The sequence below is a fragment of the Bos grunniens genome, chromosome 11 (genome assembly GCF_055505025.1).
Source record: "Bos grunniens cultivar Pamir isolate PY7600 chromosome 11, Bosgru_T2T1.0, whole genome shotgun sequence".
In the NCBI taxonomy this organism is placed as follows: Eukaryota; Metazoa; Chordata; class Mammalia; order Artiodactyla; family Bovidae; genus Bos; species Bos grunniens.
Window position 1 is genome coordinate 59,753,813 of NC_141175.1, and position 19,720 is coordinate 59,773,532.

A 19,720-nucleotide genomic window follows, 5' to 3' on the forward strand; every position below is an offset into this window, starting at 1 on the left:
AAGCCTGCCCGCTGCAGAGAGTCCATGTGCAACAAGACAAGGTCCTGCATGACACAACACAGACCCTGAGTGCTGCAACTAAGACCAGACATAGCTCAATAAATACAATTTTTAAAAAATCAGAAAAATACATGCCTTCCTCCCTTACTGGTTTTCTTTGTTAGAGCCTTTAATACAGGGTGGAAAATCCTTGGTCTTGATATGCTGTCATCATTGCTCCATAAATGACCTCTTTCTCTCTCCTTCTGATAGTCTCAGTGTATGCAAATATACATACACACCGGTTCATTTCATCCTCTAATTCCCTATCTCCCAAGGAAATTAATACCCTGTTTGTGGTCATTTCCTTTCATATGAATATAATATATGTGATAAAGATATACTCATTTGAAAGGAAATATGTGTGGGGGAAAAGTTTCGATTATTTTTGAATTTCATAAGATTTATGTCTTTCTCTAGCGGTATTCTGGGACTTGTTTCACTTGCTGTTTTAAGGTACATCCAAGCTGTTGCATATACGTGTAATTTACTCGTTTCGTTGCTGTACAATATTCCACCCATCTCCCAATTGATGGGCATGCCCCCTGGTGCACTGTGCAAAAGTTTCTCTTCTGTATGTTCTCCTTTCCCGTCAAACTAGCATTGCCTAATTTCTGGTTCTCATTATCTTTTGTTAGAGCCGGGGCAATGTCTGCCTTACTTATCATCATTCCTGATTTTGTTACCGAAAGTGGGTTCTGGGCTGCTTGCTGCTCAAAAGTCAGACAGTCAAAAGAGGCCAGTTTGGTGGGAAGGAAAGTTTTCTTTATTTTGGATGCCAGCAAGCGGGAGATAGGGTGGAATCTGTGGAAAGACTAACTCCTACCCTTGACAATCTGGACAAGAGCTTTTATAGACAGGGAGCGGCTCCATGCAGAAACAGCCCAGTCAGCTCTGACAATCACCTTGAAATTGGTCATCAGTGGTCTGACCAGTGTCATCTTGATTGTTTTGTGTGCTGTGCTTTGTTTGCTCAGTCGTGTCTGACTCTTTGCAATCCCATGGACTGTAGCCAGGCTCCTCTGTCCATGGCGATTCTCTAGGCAAGAATACTGGAGTGGGTTGCCATGCCCTTCTCCAGGGGATCTTCCCAACCCAAGGATGGAACCCAGGTCTCCTGCTTTGCAGGTGGATTCTTTACCATCTGAGCCACCAGGGAAGCCCATGAATATTGGAGTGGGTAACCTACTTCTTCTGCAGGGGATCTTTCTGATCCAGGAATTGAACCAGGGTTTCCTGCACTGCAGGCAGATTCTTTACCAGCTGAGCTACCAGGGAAACCCCTGATTGTTTTAGGTACAGTTAATCTTCAGGGTGGGTTGTTCCCATTTCCTTGAGGCCAGTTCTCGGAACTGTGGCAGCTTATGTCATGGCCTACAGTCTGGTCATCATGTAGTTAACTTCATCTGAGGGGAGAAGTATCTATAAGACAGCTCACAGGATATAGCTCAGAATATTATCTATACCTCTTGAGGAGGAACTAAAGGCCCGTGACTTTGCTTAATGACTGCATTGTTATCATTTGGTCTCCTTTGACTGTTTTCCTTTGTTTATGCATTTTTTCACTTCTCTGATTAAACTTATTCTTCGGCTAAAGTTGTTCCATTATTTTTCCCACAAAGGTCCATGTAGTTAAAGCTGTGGTTTTTCCAGTAGTCATGTATGGATGTGAGAGCTGGATCATAAAGAAAGCTGAGTACTTTCTTTCAAAGAAGAATGGATGCTTTTGAACTATGGTGCTGAAGAAGACTCTTGAGAGTCCCTTGGATTGCAAGAAGATCAAACCAATCCATCCTAAAGGAAATTAATTCTGAATATTCTTTGGAAGGACTGATGCTGAAGCTGAAACTCTAGTACTTTGGCCACCCAATGTGAAGAGCCAACTCGTTGGAAAAGACCCTGCTGGGGAAGATTGAAGCCAGGAGGAGAAGGGGATGACAGAGGACGAGATGGTTGGGTGGCATCACTGACTCAATGGACATGAGTTTGAGCAAACTCCAGGACATAGTGAAGGACAGGGAAGCCTGGTGTGCTGCAGTCCATGGAGTCGAAAAGAGTTGGATAGGGCTGAGTGACTGAACAACAACAGGAGTTATTCCACAGACAAAAGGCAGGCTGAGGACATGGTGGGGTGGGGGATCCAAGGACCATAGGGTACTGCTACATTTCAATTTCACCCTCCAGTCTACTCTCGGTACTGCCAAAGGGTACTACCTGGAAGTCATTACTGGCTCTTCATTCAGTCAATCATGAATGCTGTACTACTGGGCTTCTGTGCACCTCCCTGATCTCATTAGCTTCCCAGTGTTCTCACTTCCCCACCCTGCTTTCACTTTATGATTCAGCAACATTAAACCTTTACTGATTCCCATAAACACTATGCATAACTCAGTTTATTGCATCTGCCACTTCTTCCTGAAACACCCTCTTCCTACTTCCGAATGAATTCCTCTTTTCCTCAGAAGTAAACACTATCCTGAATTCAGCATTTCTTATTCTCATGCTCAAAATTCAATAAAGAGGCCAGGTTAGTGTAAAGGAAAGTTTTCTTTTTTTTTGAATGCCAGCAAGGGGCGAGGTAGCCTGGTTCTTTATATTTTTACTACATAGATATGTATCCCTAAGTAACATGATGTATTACTTTGCATGATTTAAAACTTTACATAAATGTTATTTTGCCTACTATTTATTCCCCTGAAGTTTCCTTTTTTCACTTACTATTTTTTGATATTAACCTCTGTTGAGTTGTGAGGTTATAACTGATTCCCTTTCACAGCTCTATAACATCCATTGTATGAATACACATGAGCTATCCATTCTCCTGTCTTAAGACTTTGGGCTTATTTCCCATTTCTAATTTTATAGACGATGCTGCTTTAACTTTCTTGTTCAGTCTCATTATGCTCACATGTGAGAGTTTCTCTGGGGGATTATACTTAGGAGAGGGATCTACTTTTTAACTAGGAAGTCTCAGTAATACCCACCTCAAAGGATGTTGTGAAAGCAATATGAAGTAATGCAAATAAAGCACAGTTTCAAGCATTCAAACACTTATTTTTGCTGTATATGAAACACTGGACATAAAGGGTGAGATAGTCTGGTGACAGAGGATAAAGTGAAGTATAATACGTGTGCTTCTTTAGCTCCCAGAATACTGATTGTAATTGCCTATACAATATCATGCTGTTTCTTTACCTCCATATCTCTGCTCTGTCCTTGGGCCTGAAAGTTTCCCCCCACTCCCACACTTATCTTTGTCTGCTACTTCTGAAGCCTTTCCTGATTTCTTAGGCTGCCATTACTACCCTTTCCCCTTTGCCTTGTACATCTCTATATGCATGCGTATGTGCTAAGTCATTTCAGTGTCTGACTCTTTGCAACCCCATGTACTGTAGCCCGCCAGGCTCTTCTGTCCATGGGATTCTCCAGGCAAGAATACTGGAGTGGGTTGCCATGCCCTGCTCCAGTGGATCTTCCCAATCCAGGGATCGAACCCTTGTCTCCTTTGGCTCCTGCGTTTCAGGCAGATTCTTTATCACTGAGCGACCAGGGAAGCCGCCATTACCTATAATTCTCTCTAAATGGTCAATGTCTTAGATACCAGGCCTATATTTCAAAAAAAGTTTTTGTTGGAGTAGATTTGCTTTACAATGTTGCATTAGTTTCTGCTGTACAGCAAAGTGAAACAGCTATACGTATACATGTATTTGTGCATCTCAGGTGGCGCTAGTGGTAAAGAATTGCCTGCTAATGCAGGTTAGATGTGAGACTCAGGTTTGATCCCTGGGTGGGGAAGATCCCCTGCAGGAGGGCACAGCAACCCACATCAGTATTCTTGCCTGGAGAATTCCATGGACAGAGGATCCTGGTGGGCTATAGTCCATGGGATCACAAAGGGTTGGACATAACTGAAGTGATTTAGCATGCATACATATATCCACTCTGTTTTGTATTTCCTTCCCATTTAGGTCACCAGAAAGCATTGAATAGAGTTCCCTGTGAAACGCAGTGGGTTCTCATTAGTTATCTATTTTATATATCATATGGGCCTACATTTTAATCACCTTTGTGTCGGGGCACCGAGTATAGTGCCTGGTAAAAGTGCTGATAAATGCATGTGGAATGAGTGCCTTCAGGAGCTCTTGAGAGGAAAGCAATTTGAGCTGAGAATTTTAGGAGCTGAAGGAAGAAAGATGGAAGCAGGAGTGCTACTTTAGTAAGAATGCAGGGACCAGAGAGAGTGAAGTTTTGTCAATGATGTAATTTTATAGGATTGTTACTGTTGTTGTATAGTCACTAGGTCATGTCCAACTCTATTGCGACCCCATGGACTGTAGCCCGCCAGGCTCCTCTGTCCATAGGCTTCCCCAGGCAAGAACACTGGAGTGGGTTGCCATTTCCTTCCCCAGGGGATCCTCCCGGCCCAGGGGTCCAACCTCTGTCTCCTGGGTCTCCTGCATTGGAAAGTGTATTTTTTACCACTGTGCCACCTGGGAACCCCGATTACACAGGATATAATGGACTATTCAGGAGGGAACCTGCTCCTCTCATTCTGGAATGTGAGGGCTAGGTGTGCCCACAAACCTCTTTGATCCTGTGATTATGAAATGATAATGAATCAGCCAGTGAATGCATTTGAAAACAGTGAGCAACCCCTGGCTTATTTAACACTGCTAGGCGTTAGCTACTATTAGTCTAAAGCAGGATTGGCAAACATTTTCTGTAAAAGGCCAGACAGTAAATATTTTTGACTTTGTGGGCCATGTGGTCTTTGTTGCAGTTATTCAACTCTGGGGCTATAGTGTGAAAGAAGCCTTAGAAAATATGTAAACATATGAGTATGGCTGCTTTTTTTATATGATTTATTGTTACTGAAATTTGAGTTTCACATAATTTTCAAGTGTCACAAAATATTCTTTTGATTTCCCCCATTCTACCCCAGTGCCAATCATTAAAGAATGTATAAATTGTTCTTAGTTCACAGGCCTAAAGGAACCTTTTCGAGCCCTGGCCTAAATGAATCTTAGCTCTGGGTACAAAGGAAGGTCGAAACCAATGATAAAGTGCTGTACTTTTACTAAAATAATAAGGGTGTAGAGTTTTTCCCCTGGAGTAGGAAATGCAACACACTCCAGTATTCTTGCCTGAAAAATCCCATGGACAGAGGAGCCTGGTGGGGTACAGTCCATGGGGTCGCAAAGAGTTAGATATGACTGAGCGACTGAGCACAGTTTCACAGTGGGGAATGAGACAGGTTGGGAGACCTGGGGACCTTTGCTAAAATGCTTGCGCCTGGACACACCTCTCCTCCAAACAGCAAAATATAAAGAAACTATATAGGACTAAAATCAACTGCCTGCATGTGCAGTTGGGGTGAACTCTGGACAAAAGATACAGAGAGACCAAAAAACCAACCACCACTTTAGAAGAGCCGGGAGCAAAAACTGGGTGTCAGGAACAAAAGCAGGGTACAGAGCACACCCTCTGCCCACAACACCTAAGCCACCCCTCCAGCCGAACCTCTGGACACATCCCTACCCTCACCCCAAATAAGGAACAAGCTTGTCCCCTCCCTAGGGGAGCAAACAAGCAAGGGAACCTGTTGTTTATTCTTGCTCCGCCCTGCTACAGCAGGGGCCCCAGTAAAGCCATGCCTGGCAAAAAAAAAAGGTCTTCAAAAAAAGATTTAAAATCTTGCAGCTCTCTTGATTTGCCACTAGGTGGTGGTCCTGCAGGTGTGTGACTGAATCTCACCAAAAGGAAGGATCGAGCGTGGTGGATCAGCTACCATGATATTAACACAGGCACACAAACTGTCTTGGTGGTTCAAAATCGTTACTCTGGGTTTCACAGACATCTCCACCTTCACACTTACTTCTACATATTCCTTGAACTGTAGCATATCCAACTGAAGGGAATGCAATCACTCTTTCAAGGCCTCTGAGATTATTTGCTCAAAAATTCAGGATAATAATATGAAAACAGAATATGGTTAAAGACTTTGACGCTAAAAAAAAAGATTTTGGGGCTGTGATGTGGAATCTGGGAACAGATTCTATCCGAGATGAAAGTTAACCAGTGGCAAATTATCATATTGCACACCTTAAACTTATGCAATGTTATATGTTATTATATCTCAATAAAGCTGAAAAAAAATAAAGTAAAATACAGGAGTTAATAACAAATGAAAAAGAAAAAACAATAACAATGTCTTACAACTTATCGAATAAAATAAGAATCTGAGAATCTATACCATAAATAAATACATACATAAATTAGAAAAAAAAAAAAAAGACAAAGTCTCAAGAATACTGGAGTGGGAAGCCATTCTCTTCTCCAGGAGATGTTCCCAACCCATGGATTGAACCTGGGTCTCCCACATTACAAGCAGATTCTTTACCATCTGAGGCACCAGGGAAGCATCCCCACCAAAAATACATAAAAAAAAAAGTTAACCAGTGGAGCTTATAGTAAGGGTTACTTGAAACCCATGTTTAGGCTTATAATGTTATGCTAATAATTCTTTCCAAAATAGGCCCCAGTCTTGGCCACTTCATGTTAGCTTCTTCTACCGTTGAGGTACAAGACTGGGAACCCAGCAATGGTTGCCCACACTTCTTTAGGGTGCTGGGTACTCAATAGCCATAGTAATGTCCTTGTGTATGGCCTGAGTGGGGAGGGGAGTTCAGCTAAAAATCGAGGTAAATGGAACCGAAATGGAGCAGGACCCTATGGTCCTTACCACCTTCTTCCCCTCCATCGTCCCACCCATGTTCTCTGCTGACCTTTTGTTTGTGGAAAAACTTCAGCCAAATAATACGTCCAGATCTATTGGGTAAGAATCTGCTCACCAACGCAAGGGACAATTTCTGGTCTGGGAAGATTCCACATGCCATGGGGCACATAAGCCCATGTGCCACAACTACTGAAGCCCTCTTGCCCTGGAGTCCATGCAGCGAGAAGCCGCTGCAAAGATAATCTGTGCACTGCTATTAGAGAGTAGCCCCAGCTCTCCTCAACTAGAGAAAAAAGGTCTGAGTGCAGCAAAGAAGATCAATGCAGCCAAAAATAAATAAATAAATAAATAAAATTTTTTTTAGAAAAGAATAAATCTAGTTAGAGAAGTAAGAAAATGAAGAAGCAAAGAAAACCAGTCAAAGGAGACCAAATAATAATGTAGTCATTAAGCACAGCTAAGGACCTTTAGTTCCTTCTCAATAGCTATAGATAAAAATTTGAGCCATATCCTGTGAGCTCTCTTATAGATACCAAAATCCCGACCAGGTGGAGAATTTAACTATATAATGACCAGACTGTAGCCATGACATAAGCTGCCACAATTCCAAGAACTGGCCTCAAGGAAATGGGAATAAACCCACCCTGGAACTGAAGATTAACTGTACTAAATCAAGATGAAGCTGGTCACATCACCAATGACCAACTTCAAGATGACCGTCAGAGCTGACTGCTGTTTCTGTATGCAGTCCCTCTCTCTGTCTATAAAAGCTCTTGTGCCCTAATTGTTAGGGGTTGGGGAGTAGTTGACCTTTGGACAAGCATCCGCCTTCCTGACCCCCGGTTGCCAGCAACCAAAATAATGCAAACTTTTCTTTCCACCAGCCTGGCCTCTTTAATGGTTTTGGAGTGGCGAGCAGCTGGATCCCACTTTGAGTTACAGAACCACTGTAGTCATTCTCATCATTCCCTTGTCTGCAATCTCCTAACTCAGCCAGTACTTGTGGGACCAGGGGTCCTTTGACTTCCACAATCTCATTTTTCTTTCTTTCTTACCATCCTTCTTTATCTGTTAATAGATATATCAAAGAAAGAGACTGGATGGCTATTAAAATCATTAACAATGGGAAAGTTTCCATCTTCTTGGAGCAGAAAAGTGCTCAAGAGAGATAGGATTGTGAGGGTCTGTGAAGCTCAAGTTTAGGATCTTAACCTCGACACCACATTGCCAAATGGTTATGTCCACTCTGGACCCTCGTTTGCTCTCTTAAGAAACGTGGAATGAATCTCCTGCTTCTTCCATGCTTTGATGAATGATGCTGAAGAAAGCTCTCATGTCCTTCTTAAATCTTTTCTGGCTAAACATCTCCAGTAGAGCGATAAGAAATCCACTAAAAACTCTAAATGTGCTTTTTCTGATGATGACGACCAGCACTTTTCAATGGAGGCAGTTCCACTAGTTAGGGGCCATCTTAGAAATGTGGGGGTGGATATTTTGGTTGTTATGATGATTGTAGGGTGCAACTGACATAATGTGGGCTTCCCAGGTGGCACAGTGGTAAAAAATCCACTTGCGAAGGCATGAGACATGCCTTTGATCCCTTTTTGGGAAAATCCTCTGGAGGAAGAAATGGCAGCTCGATCCAGTATTCTTGCCTGTTAAATCCCATGGACAGAGGAGCCTGGCGGGCTACAGTCCATGGGGTCAAAAAGAGTCAGACACAACTGAGCACGCACATGTAAGCACTGGCTTATTGTTGGCAGAAGTAGGGCTAGGGCCAGCAAGAAAGGCTGATCCCAGTGGGGAAAAAATGAAATGTAGGTGGGTAGATGGGCAAAAAGCCTTTGCATAGGATTTGTGTTGGTGTTTGATACCACAGAGCCCTGTGCTCCCTTCTCCATCACCAGCCTGATAACTAGAGTCAACATCCCCTGTCTCACTGGTCCTGGCCAGAGATGCTGGATGCCCCAGGAAGTAAGCAACAGCCTTGTACTTCAAATATCTGGATATTCATTTCACTTATGTAAAATCGTATTTATAATTATCTGAGTCTAGAACACTGTCTTACGTAATCATAGATCAGTTTCTGTAAATTTTTTTAAAAAGCTGGGTCCTTTTATTTTTTAAATAGTATTAACATTATATAAGCTAGTTTTTTTTTTTATGTTGTTGTTCAGTTGCCAAGTTGTGTCCAACTCTTTGAGACCCCCATGGACTGCAGCATGTCAGAGTTCTCTGTCCTTCAATATCTCCTGGAGTTTACAATGAATATATGTTATTTTATTATAATTTAACTGTCATTTTCCCTTTTCCTTTACTAGGTTAGATCAGAGTCTTAGTCCATTTGAGTTGCAATAACAAAATACCAAAGCCTGGGTAGTTTATAAACACCAGAAATTTATTTCTTACAGTTATGGAAGCTTGAAGTCCTAGATCAGGGTGCCAGCATGTTTGGATGAAGGCTTCTTTTCAAGTCACAGAATTCTCCTTGTATCCTCACATGGCAGAAGAGAAGGGCCAAGGCAATCTCTGGAGCCTCTTCTATATATAAAGCATGACTCTTATTCATGAGGTTTTCACCTTCATGATTTAAGGATCTACCCAAGCCCCCACAGATTAATACCATCACCATTGAGGGTGAGGATTTCTACGTATGAATTTGGAGGTGGAGGGGACAAATACTCAGACTTTGTGAAGTGACCCTGTTAGTCACTCAGTCATTTCTGATTCTTTTGTGACCCCATGGACTGTAGACTGCAAGGCTTCTCTGTCCATGGAATTCTCCAGGCAACAATACTGGAGTGGGTTGCCATACCCTTCTCTAGGGGATTTTTCTGACCCAGGGATCTAACCTAGGTCTCCTGCACTGCAAGCGGATTCTTTATCATCTGAGCCACCAGGGAAGCCCCAGAGAAGTTAGTAATCTATGTTTTTTAGGTTCAAGAACTAACACATTATATTCTCTATAAATTTAATTTCATACATCAAAAAGGATTTTATATAATATTTACTCTCAGTTCAGTTCAGTCGCTCAGTTGTGTCCGACTCCTTGTGACCCCATGAATTGCAGCACGCCAGGCCTCCCTGTCCATCACCAACTCCCGGAGTTCACTCAAACTCACATCCATCGAGTCGTTGATGCCATCCAGCCATCTCATCCTCTGTCGTCCCCTTCTCCTCCTGCCCCCAATCCCTCCCAGCATCAGAGTCTTTTCCAATGAGTCAACTCTTCACATGAGGTAGCCAAAATACTGGAGTTTCAGCTTTAGCACCATTCCTTCCAAAGAACACCCAGGACTGATCTTTAGAATGGACTGGTTGGATCTCCTTGCAGTCCAAGGGACTCTCAAGAGTCTTCTCCAACACCACAGTTCAAAAGCATCAATTCTTTGGTGCTCAGCCTTCTTCACAGTCCAACTCTCACATCCATACGTGACCACTGGAAAAACCATAGCCTTGACTAGATGGACCTTTGTTGGCAAAGTAATGTCTCTGCTTTTGAATATGCTACCTAGGTTGGTCATAACTTTTCTTCCAAGGAGTAAGCATCTTTTAATTTCAGGGCTGCAATCACCATCTGCCGTGATTTTGGAGCCCCCAAATATAAAGTCTGACACTGTTTCCACTGTTTCCCTATCTATTTCCCATGAAGTGATGGGACCAGATGCCATGATCTTAGTTCTCTGGATGTTGAGCTTTAAGCTAACTTTTTCACTCTCCTCTTTCACTTTCCTCAAGAGGCTTTTTAGTTCCTCTTCACTTTCTGCCATAAGGGTGGTGTCATCTGCATATCTGAGGTTCTTGATATTCCTCCTGGCAATCTTGATTCCAGCTTGTGCTTCATCCAGCCCAGCGTTTCTCATGATGTACTCTGCATAGAAGTTAAATAAGCAGGGTGACAATATACAGCCTTGACATACTCCTTTTCCTATTTGGAACCAGTCTGTTGTTCCATGTCCAGTTCTAACTGTTGCTTCCTGACCTGCATATAGGTTTCTCAAAAGGCAGGTCAGGTGGTCTGGTATTCCCATCTCTTTCAGAATTTCCCACAGTTTATTGTGATCCACACAGTGAAAGGCTTTGGTATAGTCAATAAAGCAAAAATAGATGTTTTTCTGGAACTCTCTTGCTTTTTCAATGATCCAGCGGATGTTGGCAATTTGGTCTCTGGATCCCCTGCCTTTTCTAAAACCAGTTTGAACATCTGGAAGTTCACGGTTCACGTATTGCTGAAGCCTGGCTTGGAGAATTTTGAGCATTACTTTACTAGCGTGTGAGATGAGTGCAGTTGTGCGGTAGTTTGAGCATTCTTTGGCATTGCCTTTCTTTGGGATTGGAATGAAAACTGGCCTTTTCCAATCCTGTGGCCACTGCTGAGTTTTCCAAATTTGCTGGCATATTGAGTGCAGCACTTTCACAGCATCATCTTCCAGGATTTGAAATAGCTCAACTGGAATTCCGTCACCTCCACTAGCTTTGTTCGCAGTGATGCTTTCTAAGGCCCACTTGACTTCACATTCCAGGATGTCTGGCTCTAGGTCAGTGATCACACCATCATGATTATCTGGGTCGTAAAGATCTTTTTTGTACAGTTCTTCTGTGTATTCTTGCCACCTCTTCTGAATATCTTCTGCTTCTGTTAGGTCCATACCATTTCTGTCCTTTATCGAGCCCATCTTTGCATGAAATGTTCCCTTGGTATCTCTTATGTAAAACAAAGTATAATACTGTATGTGTTAGTTTCTATTGCTGCTTTTTAACAAATTACTTAGTGATTTAAAATAACATAAACTTATTATATTAGAATTCAGTTATCAGAAGCCAGAAACGGAGGGTTCACTGGGTTTAAATCAAAGTGTCATCAGGGCCGTGCTCCCCCTGGGGGCTCTTGGAGGAGCAGCTATACCCCTGCCTTTTCCAGTTTCTAGAGGGCACCTGCATTTCTTTGCTCATAGCTCCTTCCTCCTACTTCAAAGCCAACCATATAGCATCTTCAAATGTCTCTCTCTCTGACTCTGACCTTCTTGCTTCCATTGTTACATCTCCACCTGACATTGATCACCCCCCAACTCCCTCTTATAAGGATTCTTATGATTTCATCGGGCCAACTGGACAATCCTCCCTCTCTCAAGAGGTTTAATTAATCACACTTGCAAAGTCCCTTTTGCCATGTAAGATAATATCTTCACGGGGTTGTGGAGTAGGACCTGAGTATCTTTGGGAAACCATTATTCTGTCTACCATGTTTTAAATTTTATTTATTTATTTAGGCTGCACTGGGTCTTTGTTGGTTTGTGTGGGCCTTCTCTAGTTGTGGTGTGCTGGCTTCTCATTGCGGTGGTTCGTCTTGTTGCAGAGCACAGGCCAAAGGCAATGCCTGCTTCAGTAGTTGCAGCTCTCAGGCCCAGTAGTTGTGGCATACGGGTTTAGTTGCTCCATGGCATATGGAATATTCCCAAACCAGGGACTGAACTCATGTCCCCTGCATTCTCATCCACTGCACTGCCCTCTACCATGTTTTAATAATATAATCTTGCTGTTCTGAGAAGGTTGAGACTCACCATTGAAACTAAAGCACCAGGTTTGATGCTCCTTCTCTCTTTCTGATTTCAGGCAGGTAGATGTCTTCCTTGACCTTGGGTTGGGCTGAACCTGTGTCTAGAGGAGAATGAGGTCATCTCTACCAGGCAGAGCTGCTGGCTCCCAAGGGTGGACCCTGGCTCTTGCCAGGCAATGTGGGTGCAGACATTCATTTGAGACTAACCTGAAGAACTCTTATTTAATTGCTTTTTTTCCCCCAAGAGCATGTGATGTTTACTTTTGGGGCACCCAATTTTAAATGTCTTAACGTATTTTGCCCTTTGGGATAGATCAGAGTTCGCTGAATTATTCTCTAGTTCCAGGTACTATGTGTTATGACCTAAAAACTGGGATACATGGAGAGAGCTTCCCAGGTGGTGCTAGCTACCTGCCAATGCAAGAACACAAGAGAATTGGGTTCAATCCCTGTGTCAGAAAGACCCCCTGGAGAAGGACATGGTAACCCACTCCGTATCCTTGCCTGGAGAATCCCATGGACAGAGGAGCCTAGCGAGCTACCATCCATGGAGTCGCAAAGAGTCGGACACGACTGAAGTGACCTAGCATGCGTGCAAGGTCTGACAGACGATTCTCCAGCTGCTTCCAAGAGCAAAGAAGCATCAGGAGATGCAATTGGGTTGAAGACACATTAGAATTTTGAATGTATCTTGATGGTTTGGGGGAAGAAAATGGACAGAATAAATAAAATAAATTTGCTATCGTTTAGTAAGTTCTGTATGAACATAGCCAAGTGCTGTGCCATATCCATTGTACCTATTATCTCATTTACCAGTGAGGTAGAAATTATCACCCTTGTTTTACAGGTACTATCTCAAAGTTGTCCTGCTAAGTTGCTTCAGTCATGTCTGACTCTTTGCGATCCTATGGACTGTAGCCTGCCAGGCTCTTCTGTCGATGGGATTCTCTAGGCAAGAATACTGGAGTGGGTTGCCATTCCCTTCTCCAGGGGATCTTTCCCACCTAGGGATCGAACCTGGGTCTCTTATGTCTCATGCATTGGCAGGCGGGTTCTTTACCATTAGTGCCACCTGGGAAGCCCATGGTCCTAGAAGGCTCAAAATTCACATGCAGACCTGTCTAACTCAGAAGCCAGTGCTTGTAAACTAGTACACTTACAGAAACCCAGAGCACAGAAATCCGTAAACAGATGCATCCCAGAAACTAAAAATATTACCTGGAAGATAAGCCATAGCTCCAGATCTGCAAGTGTCTTTCTTTTCAACCTCAGTGAGAGCTGTCTGATGATCAAGATGAGCGGCGTCCAGTGTTCAATAGCTGGGATTTTAGACTAATCCTTCCAATGTCCTCATTCCTGGGAAAGAAGGTATTGGTACTTTTCTGGTAACAGACATAAAGTTTAAGGGAGATTTGACAGCATGATAGATATGAGGACTTTCTTCTTCAAAGCCAGCCTCCTTTCATAACACATCCTGTGGTCCAACATACCTGCATTCATCAGAGAATGCTCAGACCTCCATGCCCTGGGAGGGGCACTGTGGGAGAGTCAAGGAATATTAGAGAAGAGGGAGGCCCCTTGGGGCCCAGAGAGTACTTGGTTGCTCAGTCATGTCCGACTCTTTGCAACCCCATGGACTGTACCCACTGGGATTCTCCAGGCAAGAATACTGGAGTGGGTTGCCATTCCCTACTCCATGGGATCTTCCTGAGCCAGGGATTGAACCTGACTCTCCTGCACTGCAGGCAGATTCTTTACTGTCTGAGCCACCAGGGAGGAGAGAGGTTATGTATATGGCAAAGGGTCAATTTATCATCTGTTACTTTCTGCCAATAGTCTACCCATGGAGGAAACAAGGGCCCCATCTCACTTGAGAAAGTCCAAGTCTGACAGCTGAAGGGTCCCAGAGCAGCAAACATCACCTCTCCTCTTCTCTTGGACCACTTCAGCTGTCTCTGCTTTGGATTGACAGAGGCATCTGGTTGCTAAAAATACCCTACTGACCAAGTGCTGCCCATTCCAACTAAAGCTGAGCATGACTGCAATCCAGGACTTACTACTCCTTGCAAAGGAACTTTTCCAAAGTTTTCAGGCCCAATTTGAGAAGCACACCAGCCCATGGTCTTTTTCTACTTCGTCAGCTTGGCTGGGCGGTGGAGGGGATCCTTCCTGGGTCACTGTCCACTGGCCTCCCCCATCCCGGTCTCCAAGAAAAGAAGCAGAAGGGGGAGTGAGAGAGGGCCCAGGGGCTGGAGGGGGTAGGGAAGGGGAGGTGCTTGTCCATTTATAGACTTGCTCTTTGGGATGCTGAAGGTGCTGAAATAGCTGCGAGGACAAGGGACTTGGCTCAGTTTTAAATATCTGCCGAGCTGCCCGAAGACTCTGAGATGACAATAGGGGGAATGGAGAACGTGGAGGTCTTCACTGCTGAGGGCAAAGGCAGAGGTCTGAAGGCCACGAAGGAGTTCTGTGCTGCCGACATCATCTTTGCCGAGCGGGCTTATTCCGCTGTGGTTTTTGACAGGTATGGAATGTGGGTTCTTGCCTTCTTTACTCCTGGTGATTTGGCCAGTGCCACACTCTCAAATACTTTGCTCTCAAAATTGAGGGAGAGTAGCGCTGACATATGTACACCACTGTGCGTAAAATAGGTAGGTGGTGGGAAGCTGCTGTGTAACACAGGGAGCTCAGCCTGGTGATATGATGACCCAGAGCAGGGGGGATAGGGTTAGGGTGTGAGGGAGAGGGTTATGTATACATATAGCTGATTCACATTGTTCTACAGCAGAAGCTAACACAACATTGTAAAGGAATTATCCTCCAATTAATAAAAAAATAATCATGGGAAGGGATACAATTCATGTGGCTGTTGATAATGACGGGTACATGCACAGCTGTTTGCTGGCGTTACTTTCTCTGCATGGGATTTGCTCTGGTGCCTAGGAGGGTTGCAAAGGTGATTGAAGGCTTTAGGGCATACTCTCAGGACACTGGGCTTCCCTGGTGGCTCAGACAGTAAAGAATCTGCCTGCAATGCAGGAGACCTGGGTTCAGTCCCTGGGTGGGGAGGATCACTTGGAGAAGGAAATGGTTACCGACTCCAGTTTTCTTCCCTGGAGAATCCCATGGACAGAGGAGCCTCTCGGACTACAGTCCATGGGGTCGCAAAGAGTTGGACATTACTGAGCAACTAAGCACAACACAAGCACTCAGAACATAAGTGAACTTGCCCGAGTGGGAGTGCTGTGAGTGGAGATGGTGGAGGGAAAGGGAATGAAAAGGGGGTGTGGTGTCTAGGAGACATTCTTCTATGGAAGGCTCCATATTTTTCGCTTCTGAGGTGTAATAGATATATTAGAAGATTAAGTAATTGCTGAGACTTTAAAAAAGTAATTGCAAGCATACAAGTAACACTGGAATCCATTTACCTTTGAAAATTAGAATATCACCAATGACCTGTAGTCCTGTTTCACCTTTCCCACCCCAGGTCCCAGTTTCCTCTGTCTTTCCTCAGAGGTAATCCTTGTTTTAATTTTAATGTGTTTCCTTCTAGAATGTTCTTGTACTATTACATCTCTTTACCTGTAGAAATAGGTATAGATATATATAGATAGATAGATAGATACCTATATATATATATATATATATATATATCTGTACTTATCAAAATGCATAGCTGTAGTTTGTTTTTTCTTTTTAACAGAAATGGCACAATACTTTTTTTTTTTCCTGGCCACACTGTGTGGTTTGGGGAATCTCAGTTCCCTGACCTGGGATTGAACCTGGGACATGGCTGTGAAAACACAGAATCCTAACTACTAGGTCACCAGGGAACTCCCAATAATATCATACTTTCGATGTTATCCTTGAACTTGCTCCTTTCACTAAACAACATGTTTTGATATTTATCCTCATGGGAACCGTTAAATCTATAGCCACTTCTTTTAAATCCTCAAAGATCTGTGGGCTTTTTTTTTCCTCCCCCTCCCTCAACATGTAGATCTATCCACGTTGATCCATATGCTATATGGACCACCAATTTTAACTGCTGTGGGTATTTTACCATATGAATATATGAACTTTCAAAAATCTATTGCCCTGTTGAGAGACATCTGGTGGTTTCCAATTTTTCATAAAAACAAATGTTTCTGTGATTGAAATCCTTGACCATGTCCACTTGCATACATGTGTGATTATTCTCTAGGTGAACTGGCTAGGAGAAAAATCACCGTGCCTTGGGGTGTGCTGTTTTCCATTTTAACAGGCCCTCCAAAGAGAATCTATTAAATTTACATTCCCATTTCCCCTACAGTCCTGTCCATATTTGACCACTACACTTTTGCATGCGTGCGTGCTCAGTCGCTTTAGTTGTGTTCGACTCTTTGTGACCCCGTGGTCTGTAGCTCATCAGGCTCCTCTGTGCATGGGATTCTCCAGGCAAGAATGCTGGAGTGGGTTGCCATACTCTCCTTCAGTGGATCTTCCCGAACCAGTAGCAATAATCTTTATTTTTAAAAAACCCTCCACTGTGATAACATTATGACAGTATTCTCTGAGCCCCCAAATTGGGGTGACCTGACTGACACTGATGTGGTCTAAATTAAGATGGTCTCTGATAATCTAGATTTGGTGGTTGACTCACTGTATGACCATCCTGAGAATCAAATCAGATCAGTCGCTCAGTCGTGTCCGACTCTTTGCAACCCCATGAATCGCAGCACGCCAGGTCTCCCTGTCCATCACCAACTCCTGGAGTTCACTCAAACTCACGTCCATTGAGTCAGTGATGCCATCCAGCCATCTCATCCTCTGTCGTCCCCTTCTCCTCCTGCCCCCAATCCCTCCCAGCATCAGAGTCTTTTCCAATGAGTCAACTCTTCACATGAGGTGGCCAAAGTACTGGAGTTTCAGCTTTAGCATCATTTTTTCCAAAGAAATCCCAGGGCTGATCTCCTTCAGAATGGACTGGCTGGATCTCCTTGCAGTCCAAGGGACTCTCAAGAGTCTTCTCCAACACCACAGTTCAAAAGCATCAATTCTTCAGCGCTCAGCCTTCTTCACAGTCCAACTCTCACATCCATACATGACCACAGGAAAAACCATAGCCTTGACTAGACGGACCTTTGTTGGCAAAGTAATGTCTCTGCTTTTGAATATGCTATCTAGGTTGGTCATAACTTTCCTTCCAAGGAGTAAGCGTCTTTTAAGTTCATGGCTGCAGTCACCATCTGTTGTGATTTTGGAGCCCAGAAAAATAAAGTCTGACACTGTTTCCACTGTTTCCCCATCTACTTCCCATGAAATGGTGGGACCGGATGCCATGATCTTCACAGCTTTTCAGAGATACTTTAAGTAGCATTCAAATTCTCATTTCTTCCTGCCCACCAAGACCTTCAGGGAAAAGGCTGTGAATGGAGTGTATGGCTAGCTACAGCTGAGGAATTTAGAGAGGCTGAGATGACAGTAATACTTCTTCAGGGGGAGTGTGTCTTACTTTATTTACTTGTGTGGGTGTGTTGGGGGCAGTTGAGGAATCAATTGGATTCAGAAGTAAGACAGAAAAAGCTAGAAACACAGAAACTCTGAACAATGATCTTACTACTACTACTGAGTCGCCATCTTGCCTTTTATAGAACATCCATGGGTGTCTTCAACTCCCTAAAAACCAGTATTGCCAATCAGTTTCCCTTTCAAGAGTGTCCGAAGTTGAGTGGATTTTCCTTCCATTACAAGAGTAAAACTTAGGAAGAGAAAAATGTATCTTCACATGAAGCTAGCATTGACATGGTGGTCATTTCCTTCCAGCTTATTTTAAAATGTTGTTGTTGTTTATTCACTAAGTCGTGTCTGACTCTTTGTGACCCCACAGGCTCCTCTATCCATGGGATTTCCCAGGCAAGAATACTGGAGTGTGTTGCCATTCCCTTCTCCAAGGGATCTTCCCAAGCTAAGGATTGAACCTGAGTCTCCCGCATTGGCAGGCGGATTTTTTTACCACTGAGCCACAAGGGAAACCCATTTTAAAACATAGGTTTCATTTATTTGTACTATTAGTTGGGATCTTATCTAAACTTCGAGCATTCCCAGTCATGTCTGACTCTTTGGGATCCCATGGACTATAGCCCACGAGGCTACTGTCTGTAGAATCTTCCAGACAAGAATACTGGAGTAACTCCAGGGGATCTTCCTGACCCAGGGATCAAACCTCCCCGTCTTGTGTCTTTTGTGCTGGCAGGCAGATTTTTTTACCACTTCCCGACTTGGGAAGATTTTCATTTAATGATTTAGGTATCTTCTGTGTTACTATACTCTCTTTGTAGAATTTAAGACTGCATACTTTCTGACCATTCTTTTATGAATGGACATTCAGATTGTTTACATGTTTTTCTTATTATAAAAAAATTCATCATTCATTTGAAGTAATAACTATATAAAAACAACTTTAGTGCATGTTGCAGATAAACTGTTAATAAAATCTTATTGTTATAATAGTAATAAAGATTAGGATGATTAGAGTAAATGATCTTTAAAATGATTTAAAAAATCGAAAAGATTATTTTTTAAAGTGATTTACCCAGTACACCTGAAACTAATACAACATTTCAAGTCAACTATATTTGAATAAAAAAGAAAGAAATATGGAAATTGAAATGACTGCTTCATAATTAAAAAATAAGAGATAGAATCAAATTCATCACTGCAAAGATGAGGGAACTGCTCAGGTGTACCTGAGACAGCCTAGAGAAGCATCAGAGGAAAGCTTTGCTCATCATATCCTCACTCCAATTTTAGGCTCCTGATGAGATTCAGCCACTGGAAGGGAGGAACCTGACTGGGGAAGTAGGACCAGGTGACCCACAAAAGTCACCCTATGAAAGAAGCATTTTCTAACACTGTGTTACTGCAAACCAGGCTATCTGCATTACCTTCCAAAATGAAGATTTTATCTTTAGTTGAGTAGTGCATTAAATGAAAATCTCTTCTTGCAAACAATACATGAAATATATATATATATATATATATATATGTATATATGTATATGTATAAATTCTGTGAATCATTACAGGGCTTCCCAGGTGGCACAGTGGTAAAGAATCTGCCTGCTAATGCAGGAGATGCAACAGACAAGGGTTCGATCCCTGCATCGGGAAGATCCCCTGAAGTAGCAAACAGCAACCCATTCCAGTATTCTTGCTTAGAAAATTCCATGGACAGAGTAGTCTGGCCAGCTAAAGTCCATGGGATTGTAAAGAGTCAGACACGACTGAGTGACTGAGTACACGCACGAACATCCATGAAGCATTACAATAAATGAACCCCTGTGAAACCACCATCCTACTTAATGAGAACATTCTATTACATTCATCCTGCCTATCTTTCCCTATCCT

At 43.1% G+C, this 19,720-nt stretch overlaps 2 protein-coding genes across 5 annotated transcripts in view; one reads left to right on the top strand and one right to left on the bottom strand.

The window, feature by feature from the left end:
* Positions 1-13,688, bottom strand: part of LOC147363163 (lysine-rich coiled-coil protein 1) — a 29,279-nt gene extending 15,591 nt beyond the window's left edge. Inside the window, exon 1 of the mRNA XM_086326627.1 lies at positions 13,551-13,688. The gene's annotated coding sequence lies outside the window, so the exon portion shown is untranslated. The remainder of the gene's footprint in view (positions 1-13,550) is intronic.
* A 989-nt stretch (positions 13,689-14,677) lies between these two features.
* Positions 14,678-19,720, top strand: part of SMYD1 (SET and MYND domain containing 1) — a 50,293-nt gene continuing 45,250 nt past the window's right edge. For all 4 annotated transcript variants that reach the window (XM_086326622.1, XM_086326623.1, XM_086326624.1 and 1 more), the window contains exon 1: positions 14,678-14,856. In XM_086326622.1, coding sequence (XP_086182748.1) covers positions 14,720-14,856 — 137 coding nt within the window. In that variant the 5' untranslated portion in view covers positions 14,678-14,719. The remainder of the gene's footprint in view (positions 14,857-19,720) is intronic.